The 22,607-nt window shown below is 43.1% G+C and overlaps 1 protein-coding gene across 1 annotated transcript in view; it reads left to right on the top strand.

Annotated features, from left to right (window-relative positions):
- The window catches only part of B4GALT1 (beta-1,4-galactosyltransferase 1), a 53,388-nt gene extending 44,388 nt beyond the window's left edge, over positions 1–9,000 (top strand). The window contains exons 5-6 of the mRNA XM_069977984.1: positions 4,648–4,752; positions 5,581–9,000. Coding sequence (XP_069834085.1) covers positions 4,648–4,752; positions 5,581–5,716 — 241 coding nt within the window. The 3' untranslated portion in view covers positions 5,717–9,000. The remainder of the gene's footprint in view (positions 1–4,647; positions 4,753–5,580) is intronic.
- The last annotated feature ends 13,607 nt before the right edge of the window (positions 9,001–22,607 follow it).

The following is a 22,607-nucleotide window of genomic DNA, read 5'->3' on the forward strand; positions in this document are numbered from 1 at the left end:
AGATAATTGAACACCTAAGAATCAACAATGAAAGTGCTGGATAAAGGTGGTGCCAGGATGAAGGGGGGCCAGGGGGATCACAGTGATTACACAGGGAGGGGGGCCGGGGGAGGATCGCAATGATTACACAGGGAGGGGGGCCGGGGGAGGATCGCAATGATTACACAGGGAGGGGGGCCGGGGGAGGATCGCAATGATTACACAGGGAGGGGGGCCGGGGGAGGATCGCAATGATTACACAGGGAGGGGGGCCGGGGGAGGACCGCAATGATTACACAGGGAGGGGGGCCGGGGGGAATCAGCTAGCTGTACAGCAGGTCACTGTGAGGGGTCCCTGCAGGGTGCTGTTCTGTAACATCTGACATCACTCTGCAGGACCTCCCCCGGGTGTTCAGCGACTGAGTGCCGGGAGGGGAAAGAATACGGCGGGCGACATTGCTCCACTCCAGGTGTCTGGTGGCTATGAAAGGAGTAGTAGCGCCCGCCGTATCCCTTCACCTCCCAGGACTCAGGTCGGCATCGCTAACACGGGGGGGGGGGGGGGGTTGGGTCCTGCAGAGTGATGTCGGATGGCACCCCGCAGGGACGTGCTGACGCCGGCCCTGCAGATGTAACTGGTGTGTGTGGAGACGCAGAACACTAAATACTGATTGGCTACACGCTACCAAGCCAGTCAGGGTTCAGTGCTCTGCCGCTAATAAGACAGAGAGCCACACGCCGGCCGGGTATGGTGACGTCACCGAACCGAAGGACCAGAAGAAGAAGAGGATCCACGAGTCGCAAGCTGGAAGATCACGTGGCCGGATCGGAGATCTCCTTGGGGGGGGCAATAAAGGACAGGTAAGTATATTAGGAAAGGGTTAACCTTGGTTAACCCTTTCCATTACCAATTTATTAATTTTCACTGGAATACACCTTCAACCGATGCGCCGGCCACCCTGGGAAATACCTTCAGCTCCAGGAGGCAGTCATCATTTTTAGTAGCGAAGAAGGAGCTGGGCCAACTACTACTGCAACTGAAGGTTCCCAGGGCAACACTTTACTGGTGAAGTCCCCCACACTAACAAGAAGGGGAGATCTAAAAAAAAAAATACAATTATTACACTATCCTCTATTCTCTCCCATCCACTTTGCCTGATGACCCTCTGAAAGGCAGTTTCTTATATCCTCATTCCTCTAACTCCATTAATACTCCACAACCAGGCTGGTTTTGTCCCCTTCCGACAGGCAGGTGATAACACCAGGTGGATAATTTATTTGAGTGATGTGGACGATAGGCAGTACTCCTCCATGCTTCTCCTGAGCCTTGACTCTGAAAATGCGTTTAACCGTCTTCTGTGGCCTTTTATGTTCTCCACCCACGAGCACCTGGGCTTCCAGAGTGAGTTCCTTACCCCTCTCCTTACCCTGTATTCGGCCAGAGTGTCGGTGGTTAGACTTTAATCTGAAACGTCCTCTTCTTTCCCTGTGCATAATGGCCGGAAATGTCCGTTGTCGCCACTAATTTTTGCCTTATGCATCAAGCCCCTTGCGGCAGCACTTTGGGCCAATCCAGACATTCATGGGGTGTGCCTACATGACAGGGAATTAAAAATCACTGTTTGGGTGGACTCCTTACTATAACCCAACCCTAAATTTCATTGCTCTCCCTACACAACCTCATTATATTGTTGGGAAATTGTCGGGATGTAAGATTAAGGGTCTATTCACACGTCCGTATATTTTTCACTTCGTGCATTTGAATCTGTTATTTTTCATTAGCAATCCGTAAATTTCCATCCATATTGCTCTGTATTTCTTGCTGATCTTCAAAAATGTGGTTAACAATAATCTAGTCACTATTTGCAGATTGTAAATCCATATTTTTGCGAATCGCACCAGCAAAAATCTGGTCCTATAGGGTTCTATTGGTGTGTCCTTAATGGAATTTCAGTCTGCACTAGGGCCTGTCCTTGTGTGAACGGGGCCATTGAAATACATTGATCCTATTTTCTTGCTGCAACTGCGGACAGAATTGCGGACATATGATTTGGGCCTTACACCTCTAAAAGGTACGCAACATTGCTACTGGAGGAGCTGCAAGAGGCCAGTGGCACTAGGAGGCACGTGGATGGGTACATATACTTTATTATGTTCCCGCACACCCTGCTTTCCTGTCACTTTTTTTAGTTTTATGGAACTTCTCCTTTAAAGGGGTGTAATGTGTGTTATTTAAGTGAATGGCCCCCTTCCCCATCGCGGCTGAGCAGCTGATGACGCGCAGAAGGTGGGCAGACATGAGGGACGGCTGGAGCAGTCAGGCCAGCCTTCTGAAGATGACATGACATGACATGACATGATCGTCCCAAGATGGCGGCTGGGGTTGACAGTGATTCCGTAAGTATAGTGCATCACACTTCCGGGTCCACAGTCGGGGGGGCGCATTTAAACATGGTGAAGGGGGCCATTCACTTAAATAACACACATTACAATGTTGTATAACTTTGTAATGTGCATGATTTAGTGAAAAAAAATCCTTTAGACTGCACTACCCCTTTAAGGATATAAATCTTTATAGTCTGGAGGAAAAAGGGAGACATCATAGAAACCTTTAAGGCCCTATTACATGGAACGATTGTTTAAAAATTCACTAAAACGATCTAAATGAACGATTATCTGTCCGTGTAATAACACCTAACGATGAAACGACGAATGAAAAATCGTTCATTTTGGTCTTTCAACATGTTGAAAAATTATTGTTGATAGTTCACCAATCGTTCGCATATTTGTTCGTGTAATAAGTCGTCCGCCAATAAAACAAGTTTGTGTGGGTTGTCCAGAGGAAAAATTAGCGACCATATAACAACGTAAAAGCGATCATTCATAACAGCAATCGGTGAATGTAATAACCTCAGAATAGTTCGCAAAAAAATCACTAGTTATCGATAGTGAACGATCGTTACAGCGAATCTTTGAACGATAATCGCTAAGTGTAATGCGGCCTTAAATTATGTTAAAGGACTAAATAGGGAACACTACCCCCCCCCCCCCCCCCCCCCAAATGCCCAGTCATTTCCATTGTGACAGTGTGCCTGGGACCCTACTGCTTCCTTGTGATTTGTTAGCACACACAAATGCCTTTTCAGCCAATCACCAGCTGACGCAGGTCACCAGTGCAGCCTGTGCTTGGTTAAGTGTGCATATTCTGCCATCATCAGAATGGCGACAACAGCAGGGGATAAGGATGTGAGTATTTCTTTTTTTTTTGCCTGTAACTCTGAAGCCTGACAGTTTACGAGTCAGTCTTTTACTCAGGTTACCATATTACTCTTTTGGTTGTATCCAAAGGTCACTTAGAAGTTAGAAGGCCTTATCTCCTGTGTGCACCAGGGTGGAGATGTTTGCTCTGGTAATTTCAACATACTGTTCCCTGTGTTCTTCAGTAGAACTGTCAATTGTCCTTATTATAATACTGATATATAGATATGATGACTTTAGTCCTTTGCACATTACATGCAATATTAGTAACGGTTATCACTAATAAATGTTAGTGTTAGTGTGAGAGTAAGTGAGCTTAGGGCCCTATTACATGGGACGATGGGACATTTAAACTGTAATCTTTCTATGTATATGGGGGCAAGGGTTGAAAAATCTTTAGTGTTTCGCTGATCGCATTTTTTAAAAGCTGACCATAAAATCATTGTTAATCTTTTGGTGTATGTACACATCATACGTTTGTTATTATGATCGTTTGTATACAACTAACTATTGTCCTTTGTGTTATGGTGAACGATTTTCGATCGATCGCAATCATTTATCGTTAATAGGATCCTTAGTGTGGGAGTGATTTGCTGGTGCAGATATCATCTGGCAGCCACACATCAAGGAGCAGCTCAGTTATGGAGTCCGTTCCATGCCCCCCTAATGCACTTGCACTGTACAGCAGATAACTTTAAGAGGATAACACTAGTATAGTCTTTAGATTGGCAAATTTGTATGTGTGAAATAAAGCTTCTCTATACCACACATGCCTCGTAATTTGTACGCATATAAATCTTTTTTTGGCAAGATTACTTGCCGACATAAAATATCGTAGACTGGGTAGAGAATGTAATAGTAATAAAGTGTTGTGCATAAAAAAAGAAGCTCTTGTAAAATGACTCGCCCTGCATCTGCCACATACACAGTAACTGAGACAGGGATATATATATATATATATATATATATATATATATATATATATATATATATATATATATATATATATATTCACAGCACCTTCTTAAGTATCCACTGTGCAGATCACTACTCCTGCATTCTTTTGTACTGTGCTATATTAAGGCTGAACATCCATACGTTTGCCAGTGGACTGGTTGATATAATTTTAATTGCATAAGACTAAAACATTTATATAATTAAAAGTTTGCTTTGTCCAGGTGCCAATGTTTTCTCAGGTGGTTTTTGTACTTCTACAATTGTGCTCGTAACTTTTTTACTTTTTTATAGCTGTTATATATATATATATATGTGTGTGTGTATATATAGTGACTTTTCCTGGTATGTAATGTTAACTAACAGCATGCCTAATAGGTGTCGCACAGCAAGGTAAACAATGGGTTACACAGCAATTAATTATTTTTTTTCTCCTGCCTTGTTTGTTCCATACAGGATTGCCTCTAGGGGCATGTCGATATCACGGCCAGATGCTATTACTGGAAAATGCAGAATGATACGTCACGAGAGAGATGCAAAGAACGATCCAAATCCTAAAAGGTATTTGTCATAATAACAATCAGGCATGCTGAGCTGGAATAAAACATCAGGCTGGTGCCATGGTTTCACCATATAAACCCAATATAAATAAATAATGTCTTAATGGCTATCATTAAAGGGGAACTCCAGATAAGAAAGATTTTACCTTGTCCACTCACTACCCATAAGCTTGGGTGTAATAGGTTTCTATTACATAAATTGGTTTGTCTGCAGCTCATCCTGACTCACACTCAAGCTACTGAAAATCTGCACTGCCTACTCCACTCTGTCCTCACCCTCTCTTCTGAGACAGTGGTCACATGATCTCTCTCTTCTGTTGCCAGGCAAGCTGTAACACTTCATCTGTAACCCCCTGAAACAACAGCCTCTTCTGAGTAGTATAGGAGAAAGGAGACACTGTGGTTTCATCTTTCTCATATTCTCTCTCTCTCTCTCTCTCTCTCTCTCTCTCTCTCTTATATTCATCTATATAGATAGATAGATAGATAGATAGATAGATACTGTGTTTACTGTGCATAGCAGAAGCAGATGGAGCCAATGGTGGACAAATAACACAAGACTGTGGTGGTTGGGGGGTAATCTGTCAGTTGAGTAGGAGATGCAATGCATGTGAGTAAATTTAGTTTCTCAGCTGGGTACCAAGATGTAAAACTGGGTTCATTTGCAAAAGTTAGAACTTAGGTCTAGGAGCAGCGTAGACCAGTGGGAAAGGTGTCTATCAATCGATGGGGATTGGAGAGTGCACTTATATGCTTTTTTACTTTTTTTTTATTTTTATGGGATCGCTGGAATTCCCCTTTTAATATGTACTTGTTTCCTTGTTTCCAGGTTTGATCTGATTGCTCATACAAGGCATACCATGAATTCTGATGGAATAAATTCCCTTAAATACAGCGTTGTCAAGACCGAAAAGTTTCCTTTATATACAAAAATAACGGTGGATGTTGGACATCCGCCAAGCTAACACATATTTAGTTCGGCCAAGAAACTCTCACAGACTGGTCTCACCATGCTGGTATGGTGGCAACTCTGTAGACTTTTTTAAATAGACATTTTACGGATTTGCATATTCGATATACTTGGCACATTCAGATTATTTTATTGGACTGCTTCAGAAAGCCATGCACAGGGGGGGAAAACATTTAATTCAGGCTAAATTTGTACTTTGTTGAAATGGAACTTGAATGTATTGCTGTATACTGCTGCTATGTATTTTCTTTGTTTACAAGCATAGATGCCTTATCTTCCAGTGATTGCTTTTCCAACAGGACATTCCCTGTGAGCCAAAGTATCTTCAAGACATTTAAAGGTTTCCATATAGAAGGCTTTTATAACCAGTAATAGAATATTTATAGGCTGTTCCTTATTTAGTACACATGTATTTTCCATGCCTTGTTAAATCTTTTGACAACATGCTGTTCAATATTTTCTGTTAGACGTCACAATTACATGTTACATAAAAAAAATGACAGCATAAGGCACACACTAAAGGGACTTTCTGGCTTCATCATAAATTTATTTGCATCGCAGGGGAAAAAACTTTCGACTTCTTGGAAACATTCTCATTTCCATCCAATTGTCCTGATCCTGTTACGACACTAGTGCATGACATGTTCAGGGTGTGGAGCGCTACACACCTTTGTCAGTTGGACAGATTTCACATGAATGTGATTCCTGTGTTTCCTTTCTGTGTCTGTAAGCAGTGAAATGCTGCGTCTTTTTGCAAAAACACCAAAAATACCGCAGCAGCCAGATGTTAGCTGTGTCAGCAGAATTTTATGAAATGCCATACTTGGCACATTTTGGAATTTGGCACATGTCTGAAAAAGGCAAAAAAAAAAGACAATCACAGATAAAATCAAAACGCCAAGATTATGTTTGGCGGCTTTTTTCATGTTTTTTTTCGAGACCAGAAAAACGCCACAAAAAAAGGTGTGCCTGGGGGCACCCTATAAGCTTTATTTTAAAAAAATCTGGAAAATCCCTTTAAGTGCACAAATATATGGCTGATGTCTTTTAAAGAAGTAGTGCGGCGTTAGAAAATTATTCACTAAATAACATTATACAACTTTGTAATGTATGTTATGTTAGTGAATGGCCCCCTTCCCCGTGTCCCCCCAACTCCCGGAAGTGTTGGAAGTGTTGTGAACTATGCACACCTGATTTGTGTCGACCCTAGCCGCCATCTTGGGGACAATGACGTCGTCTTCGGGAGGCCAGCCGGACCGCACCAGCGCTCCTTCATGCCACCCCCCCCCCTGTGGCGTCATCAGCTGCTCAGCCACGATTGGCTAAGCACAGTTTTGCTCAGCCAATCGCGGCTAAGCAGCTGATGACGCGGCAGAGGGGGGCCGGTACGAGGGACGGTCAGAGCGGTTTAGCCGGCCTCGCGAAGATGACATCATTGTCACAAGATGGCGGACGGGGGTTGACACGAATCAGGTGAGTATAGAGCACTACACTTCCGGGTCTAGCGTGGGTGGGGGGGAAACACAGGGAAGGGGGCCATTCACTAACATAACATACATTGCAAAGTTGTATAACTTTTGTAATGTGTGTTATTTAGTGAATAATTGTTTAGCACCGCACTACCCCTTTAAGGGGTTATCTAGTGTTTGAAAAACATGGAGGCTGGAGGCAGCACAACTTGTGCAGTTTTGCCACTTCAATCACAAGTTGCAACTCCAATTAAGAGTTGCAAAACCTACCCGGAAATGATAGTGGTGCTGTCTTTAGGAGAAAGTGGCCATGTTTTTCTAATGCTGCATAACCCCTTTAAGGTACGTCTATCTTTTGACATGCTGTACGGTAAGCTTTCTCATAGTTGAATCAGCTAAGACATTATGTAGCATGTTACTTTTATTTTGCCATTCAGGCTAACCTCATTGTCTCTATGTTATTATATATCGACAATGTGGCTTCCACCTTAGTGGTTCTTCTTTCCAAAGATTTATATAACTCAAATCATTTGCATTTTTATGTTGATCTAATGAATGATTTTTCACGATCAGACCTGCAACAGGCTATGGCCTTTAAAGCAGTAATAGTATTTTACTGCATTCTCAGGCTAGAATGCTTTATACAAAGGTTTCACTATTGAATTGATATGATTGGGGAAAAATCTATGTATAATTGTAGGTAACAAAGTGCCTCAGAGCTGATTTTTTTCTTATTCTTATTTTCCCCATCACCCATTTTGTGTATGGCCCTAACATCAAACTGCCCCCCTCACTTTAATAACTATGTATTTATTTGGTGGTAGTAATGAATTTTAGGTTCATATTTAATAGGTAGCTTAATTTTCCACTACGTTATAAAATCTCTGGGATTTTATTATTTTGAGTTTTTTTACAATCTATTTCATGCGCCTTATCCTGTTTATATGCAGGTTGTAGATGCTGAAGACCGATTGTGAATAAGAGTTTAGTTTAGGAAGAAAGCAATGAGGGGAATTAAAAGGATACTCCAGTGATTTTTTTTCTTCTTTTAAATCAACTGGTTTCAGTAAGTTTTATATGGATTTTTAATTTACTTCTATCTCTAGTCTTCCAGTAGTTATTAGCTGATATATGTACTAAAGGAAGTGGTATTCTTTCCAGTCTGACTCTGTTGTCACCTCTGTCCATGGCAGGAACTGTCTAGAGCAGGAGAAAATCCCCATAGAAAACTTCTCCTGCTCTGGACTGTTCCTAACATAAACAGAGATGGCAGCGAAGACCACTGTGCCAGACTGGAAAGAATTTAACTCTTCCTATGGGACATACAGAAGCTAGTAAGTTTTGTAAGACAGGAGATTTTTTAAATACAAGTAAATTACAAATTTCTATAGCTTTCTGAAACCAGTTGATTTAAAATATTTTTTTTCCCGGAGTACCCCTTTAATGTTGCTCACATAATCTGCCAAAACCATAGCAAACAGTCTGCCATTTGCTTACATTGTTTAAGTTGCACTAAAGAAACATATATTATTTCGATTGGATGCTATGGATTTAGTATGATTTTACATCGTAAAGTAATGTTTGATCCATTTTGTGTTACTCTGGTATAGAAAAATCAACTAGAAGCCTCATCGGTGTCTGCATATTCCAATGGGAACAACACATTCAGGTTGTGCAAATTAACCAATATTTTCTCTATAGTCCAACAAAACTTGCACACAAATGTTTACTATCAAAAATGTATTTGTGTACTGTATATTGAGAAGCATATTTTTATATGAAGTTGTACAATAAATTTGAACCCACTCTGTCTGCATTCTTTTTCTTATTTACAGGCTTAACATGAATAAATCCCTATTGAGGTGTGATGCATAGGTGAACATGTATAAGTTGCGATTTCAGCACTACCACTTTCCTGTGTGTGTACGTAGCTCTGAAAAAAATTTTTTCTTTGTTTGTTTACATGAATTAACCCTTTAACTCTGCAGCTAATTTTTTTGTCCTCATTGCGTTTTGTCATAAAAGTCAGAATCAGGGCTTGTTTTTTACAGGACCAATTGTACTTTATAAGTACACCCTTAATATTTACATAGTATGCTGCAAGGTAAAAAAAAATTGTACTAATTACTATGATACCCAGTGTATCTACCCTTTATTTTATCATTCTAAATTTAAAAATGTTGAAAATAAATAAATGTGCTTAAAGAGTATCTTTCAGTAAAAAAAAAATGTATGTTGACACCTCAAAAGTTTTTATTGATCAGGGTGTAAGGACCCTATTATACCAACAGATTATCTGGCAAATTTTTTTGAGCCAAAGCCAGTAATGGACTATAAACAGAGAACTGGTAATAAAGGAAAGACTGAGATTTCTCCTCTTTTTAAATCCATTCCTGGCTTTGGCTTAAAAAAAATCTGTCATATAATCTGTTGGTGTAATAGGGCCCTAAGTGTTTAGAACCTCTCCCCACTCTGTGTCTGTGACCTAGATTAGACTTGCATTGGGAGTCCATCTAGGTCACGTGACACAGAAACTGGAGTAATTGTGGGGTTCGTGGAGTTCTTCAGACCCCCGATCGATTGACAGTGCCCATTTTAAATTACCTTATTCTAAACTCTTACCTTTTTCTGTAAAGGCTCAGTTTTGTATATATGTGCCTTTCTGATCTCTTTTGTGATATAATCAAAAACTTTTCTCCGAAGGCCGCTGTTTAGCCTTGTGCTGGTTAAAACAAAAAGAGCAAACAGGAAAATATGCTCTAACCCAGTGGCCTAAGCACCACAATCAGGGCCCTTGTCATGATCTGTACTTCAAGAAACTTGCCTGTCTACACTTGTGCAGCAAGCCTGGCCTCTTAATGGTGGGAACTGACTGTGTCCTTTTTTTTTTTTCTTGCTGTTAGGACCTCACCAGGGATGCCAGGCCAATGAGATTTGGTACCTGTTTCCCATGCTTGGTGATGGTGGCTGCAGGCTGTAGTCGTCTGATTGGTCTTCATAATCACACTGCTGTTTGCTGGATTTGGATTGCTGAGCTACTAACTTCCTGCTTGTGACCTATTCTGCCTTTGCAACTCCGGACATTACATGCACTCCTGGGGGGAGATTTATCAGAGGGTGTAAAACTGCCCACAACAACCAATCACAGCTCAGCTTTAAACTCCATGAACACAAAAGAGGAGCTGTGATTGGTTGCTCTGGGTAGTTCACACCAGTGTATACTTAACACCCTTTGATAAATCGCTGGAATTGACCCTTGGTGGGCCTGACCATCTCTCTGCATACTGATTTGGACCTTTTTATGACATCTTGGTACGGGCCCTGTTCTTCTGACCTTGAGCCTACTGTTGCCCCCATCCCATTCCCTTGCACTTAGGGGGCACTCACGCATTCTGTGAATACGGTCTTTGCACAGAAGATGTTTTACGAACCAGAATACGGAATGCTCTGAAACTGTTAAAATCTTTACGCTACTGTACTGACAGTAGTTTCAGAGCTCCTGGCACCATCCCACATAATGCTGGGAGTTCCACATTTTGGTTTACAGCACGTCTTCCGTGGGTGGACCATGTGAATGCGCCCTTAGGAGAGACACTGTTGCCTAGTTGGGGACTGCAGTCGAGGGCAGAGGCAGGTGTATGGGTGGAGACTAGGGCTAAACATCCTAACAAGGTCCTGACACACTTGCCCATTTTTCCTGCTTCCAACACATCAGTTTCAAAAACTGTTAATGTTTTAATGTTATAGATGATCAATAGATAGATATAAGCATTTCTGTTCATGTTAGACAAATGAGTTGGTGCCCAAGCGTCCTATTAGATGAAGCGATTTTTCACTTAGACGTTCGTTACGATTGCAATCACAATCTAGTATATGTATATAGTATTACAATTGAACGATATGTAAATACACCGCAAGATTTGCGATCAATTAACAATGATTTTATGGTCAGCACAAAGGATGCAACCAACAACATATGAACCAATTCTCATTCTCATTAGTTGTTTGATTACCTGCATACACACGTAAAGATAATTATTGCTTAAATTTGAACGTTATAACGATTTTTTTACACAATAATCTAGCCGTGTAATAGGGCCCTAATTCTTTAGCTGGTTGTTTCTCCAACTGATACAGTATCCTCACTGCATTAGTGAAGCTGACTTTGCTGAGAACTAGATGCTCCATACTCATGTTTCATTCCTTGTTTTTCTCGCTTGCCCACATCTTGTGCTACTGTTTTTTTTGTCTGCATTACACAATGGCCAAGATTTACTCAATTTAAATCATGTTTGTCTTGAGTGAACTGTGAGGCATGAAGCATTACACGTGTTGTTTTTACTATTGTGTTGCATAGCCTATAGTGGTCTTTTGAACGTCATGGGTTTTTATTTTTTGTGAGACAAATATGTGTCCAGACTCGTTAGTAAGATAAATATTTGTCTACATACCTAGTGTGCCACATATCTGTGTACAAAGTATATAAAGCACTATGGGGGAGATTTATCAACAGGTGATTTTTCTAGGTGTGGTCTATTTCTGCTTTGGCAAGAATAGACTGGTCTATTTAAAGTGCAATTTACTATCAGGGATAAGCCTGGTCTATTTTCTGTGGTGCAGATTTGTCTCAGAATTGTCTCTAAATAGTTGCATTGGCCCTGGTTTGCCTCCTAGGTAATGAGCATTTTCTTCTCCCTTTCTTTTTTAGATACCGGTATGCAGAGGATTACATCGGATTCGCCGGACATCGGGCTTTAATGTGCAAATAAATGACCCTTCCCACCCTGGTACTACTAGGCTGCTACTGTTTGGTTTTTAACCTGGCTGGTTATGGAAAGAGGGTGGAGTCTATATAGGTTGTTTTTTTTGTTTTGTTTTTTCAAATAAATAATTAAAAAAAACGCATATCAGACCGCTTCCACTACTCAGTCTGTAAATTAATTAAAGAAAACACAACACACCTAGAAATTTTTTTTATTCAAATAAAAACACCCCCACGCTCGTCGACCATTTTATTGCACATTAAAGTCTGCTGGTCATTGAGATGTAATCCAAACCAATCCGACGTAATCCTCTGCATACTGGTATCTAAAAAAAAAGAAAAAGAAAAAACACAAGCAAAAACAAACAGCTAGTAAGGGGTAAATTCTTTGGGAGCCAGACTGTAACGCCCATGCTGGAGGTCACCCAGCTTTCCCAGCATCCTGTAAGGTTAACCGTTACAGGATGCTGGGAAAGCTGAGTGACCTTCAGCATGGGCATGGGAGTCAGTCTGGCTCCCAGGGACTTAACCCCTTAGTGACTGCCATGCTGCCTTTTCACGGCGGTCACTAATGGTCTTTATTCCGATGCGGCTGCAGGACGGGGGATCAGTGGTCAGTGGGACAGCTGACCCCCTCCTGTAACTGCCCGGAGCGGAGGATTCTCCGCTCTGGACAGTTTAACCCGTTAAATGCTGCTGTCAAAGCGTGACAGCGGCATCTAACGGGTTCCGGTCGGCACCGCGGGTATACTGACCTGATCAGAAGTCCCGCGGCGAAGTCCGGTCCCCCGACTGTCTCCATGGTGATCCTGGGGTCCTAATGAAGGCCCCCGGGCTCACCATGGATATGCCTCTGCTCAGCCATACAGAGGTATGGCCGAGCAGATGCCTGTCAGCAAGTAGCTGACACATACTCAATACACTGCATTACAATAGTAATGCATTGTATTGAGTATCGGTGATCAATGATCACTGATCAGTGTTACACTAGTGTACAGTAATGTACACTAGTGTAAAAGTGAAAAAAAAGTGCACCAAAACACCCCCCAGCCCCGCCAATAATAAAAATGCATTACATTCCCCATACACTATAAAACGTTACATAAAAGTGATCAAAAACACAAATCCTATACATATTTGGTATCACCACGTCCGTAACGACCTAATCTATAAAACTATATCAATAATTATACCGCACAACACACGCTGTAAAAAAAAATAATTAAAAAAACAGTACCAGAATAGCTGTATTTTATCAGTCCACTTTAGAAAATACGTCATAAAAGAGATCAAAAAGTCATATACATATAAAACTTGGTATCAATAGAAACTACAGATCTTCCCGCAAAAAATAAGCCCAAAACCAGCTCTGTCGCGCAAAAGATAAGAACGCTATGGATCTTGCAATGTGGCGACAGTTTATGTGGGTTTTTGCTAGGAAGATAGTTTCTATTGCGCATAAGTGGTCATAGGTAAAAAAAACCTATACAAATGTGGTATCACCGTAATCATAGCGACCCAAAGAATACATGTATTATGTTATTAGTGACCGCCGATACAGATTTTTACGGCGATCACTAATGGGCTCTATTCTGCTGCCATCAGCTCTTTATGGCGATGGCGCAGAATAGTGCAGCAGCGCTGGTAATGCCCGCAGCCCCCAGAGGTAGCTGAGGGGTTGGGGCAGAGTGCGGGGTCAGTCCCGGCAAGTCCCCTCAATGGCGGCCACCGGTAACGGACATTGCCAGCGCAGTTGAACGCTTTCATCTCTTCTCACCATGAATCCACAGTGAGAGGAGATGAGAACATGTCCCCCCCCCTGTCCCCAGAATTAACCCTAGTGACCTGGTCACTGACCCTCCACTCCCTGGGCAGCCATCTGATCCAAGATGGCCGCCACCATCACTGTGAACAGACTCTGTTCACAGTGATGGATTCCTAAAAATGATCAAAGCTTCATTCTCTCCACCACCGGAGGTGGCGGAGAGCATGGGGCAATGATTGGTGACCACCCGGTGTGGTCCCAATACAAGTGATCAGCGGTATATACTATATATCGCTGATTGCTTGTTCCAAATGGTACCGGCACTTTTATACGCCTGTCACCAAAGTCAAGTGCCCTGGATTACCCGTAACCACCCTGGATTACCTGTAGCCACCCCAGATTGCCCGTCACCACCCCAGATTGCCCGTCACCACCCTAGATTGCCTGTAATTTCCCCAGATTGTCCGTAATCTCCCCAGATTGCCCGTATCCACCTCAGATAGCCCATAACCATCCCAGACAGCCCATAACAGCCCCAGATTGCCCGTCTTCACCCCAGATTGCCCGTATCCCCCCCCAGATTGCCCATAACCATTCCAGAGAGCCCGTAACCACCCCAGATTGCCACAGACTGCCTGTAACTACCCCAAATTGCTTGTAACCACCCCAGATTGCTCGCCCCCCCCCAGATTGCTCGCAACCACCCCAGATTGCCCGTCACCACCCCAGATTTCCCGTCAGCACCCCAGATTTCCTGTTGCAACCCCAGATAGTCAGTGAACAGTGAACCCCCAGATTGCCCATCACCAGCCCAGATAGCCAGTAAACACCCCAAGATTGCCCATAACCACCCCATACAGTCAGTAAACACCGCCAGATTGCCCATAACCACCCTAGATTGCCCATGACCACCCCAGATCGACCGTAACCACCCAGATTGGCACAGACTGCTCGTAACCACCCCAGATTGCCCATAACCCCACCACATTGTCTGTTGCCACCTCAGATAGCCAGTAAACACCCCGAGATTGTCCATTACCACCCCAGATAACCAGTAAACACCCACATATTGCCTGTAACTAAAATGACACTCCTTCTCTTCTGAGCCCTGCTGTGTGCCCATACAGTGGTTTATGCCCACATATGGAGTACCGTTCTACTCAGGAGAACCTGCGTTACATATATTGGGGTGAGTTTTCTCCCCTGTTCCTCATGAAATTGAGAAATTTCAAACTAAACAAACATATTATTAGAAAAATTCTATTTTTTCATTTTTACTGTCTTCTTTTAAATACTTTCCTCTAATACCTGTGGTGTCAAAATAGTCACCACACCCCAAGATGTATTCTTTGAGGGGTACACTTTCCTAAATGGGGTGACTTTGGAGGGGGGTTATTCTGCTGACACTACAGGGGCACTGCAAACGCACCTGGCGCGCAGATACTTCTTCAGCAAAATCTGAACTGGAAATGCTAATTGGCGCTCCTTCCCTTCTGAGCCCCGCTGTGTGCCCATACAGTGGTTTATGCCCACGTATGGGGTACCGTTCTACTCAGGAGAACCTGCGTTACATATATTGGGGTGAGTTTTCTCCCCTGTTCCTCATGAAATTGAGAAATTTCAAACTAAACAAACATATTATTGGAAAAATTCTATTTTTCATTTTTACTGTCTTCTTTTGAATACTTTCCTCTAATACCTGTGGGGTCAAAATGGTCACCACACCCCAAGATGTATTCTTTGAGGGGTGTACTTTCCAAAATGGGGTGACTTTTGGGGGGGTTCTATTCTGCACCTGGCGCTCAGAAACTTCTTCAGCAAAATCTGAACTGGAAATGCTCTCCTTTCCTTCTGGGCCCCGCTGTGTGCCCGTACAGTGGTTTATGCCCACATATGGTGTACCGTTGTACTCAGGAGAACCTGCGTTACAAAATTTGGGGTGCATTTTCTCTCATGTTTATTATGAAAATGAGATACTTTAATCTTAACAAATATATTATTGGAAAATTTCTATTTTCCATTTTTTTCTGGCCTAATTGTGAATACTTTCCTACAGCCCCTGTAGGGTTAAAATGCTCATTATACCCCTAGATTAATTCTTTAAGGTGTCTAGTTTCCAAAATGGGGTCACTTATGGGGGTTTCCAGTATACAAGCCTCCTAAATCAACTTAAAAAAAGAACTGGTCCCTAAAAAATCAGTTTTGGAAATTTCATGAAAATTTGATAATTTGCTGATACATTTCTAAGCCTCGTAACACCCTAAAAAAGTGAAATATGTTTACGAAATGAAGCCAGAATAAAGAGGACATATTGATAATGTGACTTACTAATTTTTGTCATGTGACTTGCTTTTTTTAGAAGCAAAGAATTTCACAGTTCGTAAAGTGTAAAATTTTCAAATTTTTCATGATATTTTGATGTTTTTCACAAAAAACACACAAGACAGTGACCAAATTTTGCCACTAACATAAAGTACCATATGTTACGAAAAAACAGTCTCAGAATCGCTAGCATACGTTAAGGCATCACTGAGCTATAAGCGCATAAATTGAGACAGGTCAGATTTTGAAAAATGAGCCTGGTCATTAAGGCCCAAATAGGCTTGGTCCCTAAGGGGTTAAAGCGACTCTGTACCCACAATCTGACCCCCCCAAACCACTTGTACCTTCGGATAGCTGCTTTTAATCCAAGATCTGTCCTGGGGTCTGTTCGGCAGGGGATGCAGTTATTGTCATAAAAACAACTTTTAATCCAGCAGCGCTGTGTCTAACGGACGGGGCTTACATTTGTATATGCATTAGGCTGGCACACCCTCTCACCCACCACCACCCTCCTCATCATTAGGAATGCTCCAGGCAGATTGCTTCCTATTCCCTACCTGTGTGTATAATGAACATGGGCTGGATCGTTAATACACCTGAGCGGGCGGAACATTAAAGCTAGCAGGAGCAGGACCTGTCAGCGTCCTGCTCCTGCATTCCCTCCCATAGGCTGCCGGCACTTCATACCAGCAGCCTGTGGGACGCCGTGACGTGACTTCTCCGGCAGGCGTGATGATGTGACGTCATCACGCCTGCCGGAGGTCCCGTCCCTGCGGCTCGCAAGATGGAGCCAGAAGAGGAGGAGAGCTGCTGCCTGCACAGCGTGGATTAGGTAAGTAGGATGTTTGTTTTTTAGGGGCACTTCTGGGGGCATTATTAGTTCATGGGGGCACCTCTGGGGGCATTATTAGTTCATAGGGGCCACCTCTGGGGGCATTATTAGTTCATGGGGGAACCTCTGGGGCTTTATTAGTTCATGGGGGCAACTCCGGGGGCATTATTAGCTCATGGGGCCACCTCTGGGGGCATTATTAGTTCATGGGGGCCACCTCTGGGGGCATTATTAGTTCATGGGGGGCGTCTCTGGGGGCATTATTAGTTCATGGGGGAACCTCTGAGGGCTTTATTAGTTCATGGGGGCCACCTCTGGGGGCTTTATTAGTTCATGGGGGCCACCTCTGGGGGCTTTATTAGTTCATGGGGGCACCATTAGTTCATAAGGGCCACCTCTGGGGGTATTATTAGTTCATGGGGGAACCTCTGGGGGCATTATTAGCTCATGGGGGCACAGCAGGGGGCATTATTAGCTCATGGGGGCACAGCAGGGGGCATTATTAGCTCATTGGGGCCACCTTTGGGGGCATTATAAGCTCATGGGGGCACAGCAGGGGATCCTACATACGGGGGCATCCCACATTCCTACTCGCTTTACTGCACATAACACCAAACAGCGCAGTTACTTTGGGAGCCTACAGAAGGGAGAAAGGAAAGGAAGTTGCTAGAAATGTGCGGAGCCTAAATTGTTTGTCTCGCAGGTTCTGAAGAGATGAATTGTATCTGGAAGGAATCATCATGGAGGACTGGACTGGATGGAGAGGAAAAGAGAAAGTGACGCCTCAGATCAAAGAGGACGTCACCTGTGAGTCACTGTATGACAGTTTTCTTATTTTGTAGAACATTATTTAGTAGGGGTGCCCCGAGCTAATTTTTTTTCCTAAGGGGTGCCCCGAGGTGGAAAAGGTTGGGAAGCACTGCACTAATCTGTCCCGCTGCGCCCGCTGGCACATGCTGTCATCTGATTGGGCCTCTTACCTAATCAGATGACAGCAAGTACCAGCGCCCCCTCCTCTAGACATCTGCGTTGGCGGCCCAAGCTGTGTCCTATGGCTGTACCTTTACGGCATTGGGCTCCAGCTTGTGCTGCAATCCACCTCTCCTCAGCGTTGAGGCCCCTCCCCCAGGTCAGGTGACATCACTGTACAGCCGGCAAGTAACATCAGAGAGTACAGCAATGTTGTGATCCGGTGGGAACCACTTAGGACTGTCAACCCTGCGGGAACCACTTACACCAGTGAGGAGAGGAGAAGTGGACTGCAGGTGACTACTACATTATCTGTACATAGAGATATCACTGTGTTATCTGTGCTGTTACATAGGACTGCAGGTGACATCTACATTATCTGTACTCAGAGATATCACTGTATTATCTGTAGTGTTACATAGGACTGCAGGTGACAGCTACTACGTTATCTGTACTTAGAGATATCACTGTGTTATCTGTGGTGTTACATAGGACTGCAGGTGACTTATCCAGGTTGCAGAAGTTCAAACTTCATCGTGCCCTGCTGACAGTTTATTATGGGAGTTGTAGTTTTGCAGCATGTGGCTCTTCAGGTTGCAACACTAAAACCCCCATCGTTTCCAACTGGCATTTTATGATGAGAGTTGTAGTTTTTCAGCTGGAGAGTCAAAGATTGGAATACAATGATTAGACAATGACACAGTACAGTCCATTAATTGTAGGGGGCAGTAGTACAGTACATGAGGTGGAGGCAGTGGCAGTTCATTAGAACATGGTGGCACATTAGAGTAATTGGATATAACGTTAGATATGACTTTGCCTGATCGGGTGAGATGGGGGGGCCCCAAGCTAAAATTTGCACCAGGGCCCATCAGCCTGTAGCTACGCCCCTGCCTGGAAGCCAGACTGTAAGTCCCACACTGGGGATTTAAAATATCCCACTCAGAAGCAGACTGCTTTCTGCTTATGGGTGGGAAACCCCATAGGACAGGAAATCCCGCCGTAATGAGGGGTCTCCCTGCTCCTGTACTGTGCAATACACTTCACTAGGTGACTAGTGTATTGCATTATAAACATCCAGTGTAAAGGCCTTATTCTACGTAACGATTATCGCCCGTTACACAGGATAATCGTCCTGTGGAATAGAAGGCAATGATCAGCTGACATCGTTCATGTCGGCTGATCGTTTCAGTCGTTTGTTTTTCAACATGTTGAAAAACAAGAGACTGATATAGCAGCGATCTGCTGCCGTTGCTCCGTGGAATAGGAGCGGCAGCACCAGACCACCGCTATCCTCTATGGGCTGCCTGGACGATCTAGTGATCACCCCCTGCAGCTCCCTGCGGCCGCAGCGAGCGGGGAACGAGGGGCAAACGAGCGCTAATAGCGCTCGTTTGCTCCTCAAAGTTGCCCTGTGGAATAGGGGCTTTAATCTTGTACACCAACCAATCAATATCAAAAGATACACCCTTGCAAGATGCAAAAATTAGATGGGAATGCTTAAAAAGTGACTTTAGTTTCCATAAAAACACATTTTATCCATGCACAGTGATACAAGTAGCTACATTTCCAAAATGTAAATGCCAGTTACTATAGCTAGATTGTTGGACACTCTCCATCAGTCCTGGTACGTCTATTTGATCATAAAATGTATTCTCACTAGTCTAATAGTGCAATTACTGACAACTACTGAACCATTTCTTGGCTATTTACATATAACAATATAAATCCAGGTTGGTGTTTAACCAACTGACAAGCCGGTACTGTCAACCCCGCCTAGCCTGTTTTGGTCACCTGTGTCAGTGAGGTAATCTGGGGCTCAGACGTTGGGGGTATAAAGTACTATAGTCAGAAACGGGCTGTGGAGTAGGTAAGCCGCAGCACCAACTCCTGAATTTTATCAGGGATTAAGTCTGACATAAATAGCCAGTCAGACACCAGGGAAGTTATTTACCACACCAGTGTAAAGTAGAACTGGCTCAGTTGCTTCTTTCTAATGTCCTACATGATCCTGGGGCGACTTCTGGGCAACTAAGGCAAAGATATAAAGCGTATTCTCCTGTGTGCGCAGTGGATGCAGCTAGTCTCCAGCCACCATGTCACAAAAAACTCAAAACTAGACTAGATGTTTCTAAGTATTCACCATACACAAAGAAAAACTGCTAACAATGCCAGAAACCTGTTATATAGATTTATCAGCTCTCTGTCAGTGTCCGTCTCCTGAAGCATCACAGCCCCACAGGAACTACCTGCTCAGCCAGTCAGTGACTGCAGCTGTGTCCCACCTCACTCACTGATTGGCTGGGGCCATGACATCACAGGATCGAGAGCCCGGAAGAGGACAATGAGCTGTGATGCTGTACTGCGGGGGCATGGGGATGGCCTGCTGCAGCCATAGCACACTAAAGAAAAACACATAATCTTCTCCCAGAGAGAAAACACCGCATTGAGGACAGAGTTTACTGTTACACTACTTATGGCTTTTCTTATATATTACACTGGATATCTTCATATTACACTTCTACTCATATACAAACATCCAGGAAGGGAACAGCACCGATCTCCCACACACACACAATGGGCTCTTCCAGCTCAGAAATATGCTGCCAAATAGTTACCACCAACTTTTATCAGCGAGTGTTTTCCTGGTTTTAATAAATAAGGGGGTTAGATTAAGAGAACATAACACATATTAACCCTTAGGACGGGGCCAATTAAAATTTTTGCGTTTTCGGTTTTTCCCCCTTGTTCTTAAAAGGCCATAGCAATTGCATTTTTTCACCTAAAAAGCCACATGACACTTAATTCTTGCGCCACTAATTGTACTTATGCTGAATTTTTGCATAAAGTACACTGCAAAACCAGAAAAAAATAAAATGTGTGGTGAAACGGAAAAAAAAAAACACTTTTTTTTATTTGGGGGGGGGGGGGGGGGGGTTGTTTTTACGCCGTTCGCCCTGGGGTAAAACTGTCTTGTTATATGTGTTCCTTAAAGTAAATGTACCATCAGGCCCGGGCTGAAGCACTGGAGGCAGGACGACCCACCTACAGTGGGAGGAGACGCCCGCCCCTCTATGACGCGCCTCCATTAGAATCAATGGAGCCGCTAAATAGAGCGGGGGGGTGGGGGTTTCCTCCCTCTGGGGGTGGGTCGGCCTGCCTCCAGTGGGCCTGATGGTACATTCACTTTAGGTCAGTACGATTACAACGATATGTAACTTTTATAACTTTTATTTTATTTGATGGCTTTTAAAAAATTCAAACCATTTTTAAGAAATATATGTTCCTTAAAATTGCTCTATTACCATGCTTATAGCGCTTTTATCCTTTGGTCTATGGGGCTATGTGAGGTGTCATTTTTTGCGCCATGATCTGTACTTTCTATCGGTACCTTGATTGCGCATATGCGACTTTTTGATCGCTTTTTATTACAATTTGTCTGGATTTAATGCGACCAAAAATTCGCAATTTTGCACTTTGGAATAGTTTTGTGCTTACACCGTTTACCGTGGGAGATCAGGAATGAAATAAATTAGTTTGGGTGATTACGCACGCGGCGATAACAAACATGTTTATTTATTCTTATTTATAAAATCGGAAAAGGGGGGGGTGATTCAAACTTTTATTAGGGGAGGGGGTTGTTTATTAATAATAAAACATTTTTTTTTTACACATTTACTAGAAGCCCCCCAGGGGGACTTCTAGTATTACTACATTGATCTCTCATTGAGATCTATGCAGTATAGTAATAGATATAGATAGATCGATGCATATATTGATAGATTGCTTTCAGCTGCTGCAGCCAAAAACTATAGAATGCTAAGTCGGGATCAGTTCCATTACGGCGTAGACCCCACACTGGTATGAGATGCTGGGATCGCTCCTCTGCGTCCGTGATCCCCCCCACTAGACACCAGGGATGGGCAAAAGCTGCTTTTTAAATGCAGCTGTCAACTTTGACAGCTGGATTTAGAAAGCTAATTAGCGGGCACGGCGATCAGACCGTGCCTGCTAATAGCCGCAGTCCCGGGCTGCATAAAGAACCCAGGATCGCGGCGGTTCAGAGCGGGGCCACCGCGCAGCCCCCCCTCTGAACTCCCCTAGCGACACCAGGACGTACAGGTACGCCCTGGGTCATCTAGGGGTTAATAAGGAACATTTATAAAATTCATTGGAAAACTCTATTACAAAAAGATTCTTTTTAACCCCTTAAGGACCGGGCCTGAAATGGCCTTAAGGACCGAGACAAATTTTATGAATATGACCTGTGTCACTTTATTCATTAATAACTTCAGGATGCTTTTACCTATCTGAGATTGTTTTCTCATGACACATGGTACTTTACATTTCTGGTAAATTGGAGTTGATACTTATAACGAGTCTTTATGAAAAAAAACAACAAAATAACGTGAAAAATTTAAAAAAAATTGATTTTTCCAACTTTGAAACTTTTCTGCTTATACAGAAAATGGTTATGCCACATAAATTATATATTAAATAGCTTTAGCAACATGTCTACTTTATGTTGGCGGCATTTATGAAACTACCTTTAATTTTTTTTTAGACAATAGAAAGCTTAAAACATTAGCAGCAATTTTCCAAATTTTCTGTTAAATTTCAAAATCAGATATTTTTAGGAACCTGTTCAGGTTTAGGGTAGCTTCCCACGTACCGTATCGCTGCGTTTTTATCGCTGCGTTTTTGGTGCGATTTTTCCATGCAAGTGTTAAAATCAAAACGCGCATGTAAAAATCGCACCAAAAACGC

Source organism: Dendropsophus ebraccatus, chromosome 7 (genome assembly GCF_027789765.1).
Source record: "Dendropsophus ebraccatus isolate aDenEbr1 chromosome 7, aDenEbr1.pat, whole genome shotgun sequence".
In the NCBI taxonomy this organism is placed as follows: domain Eukaryota; kingdom Metazoa; phylum Chordata; class Amphibia; order Anura; family Hylidae; genus Dendropsophus; species Dendropsophus ebraccatus.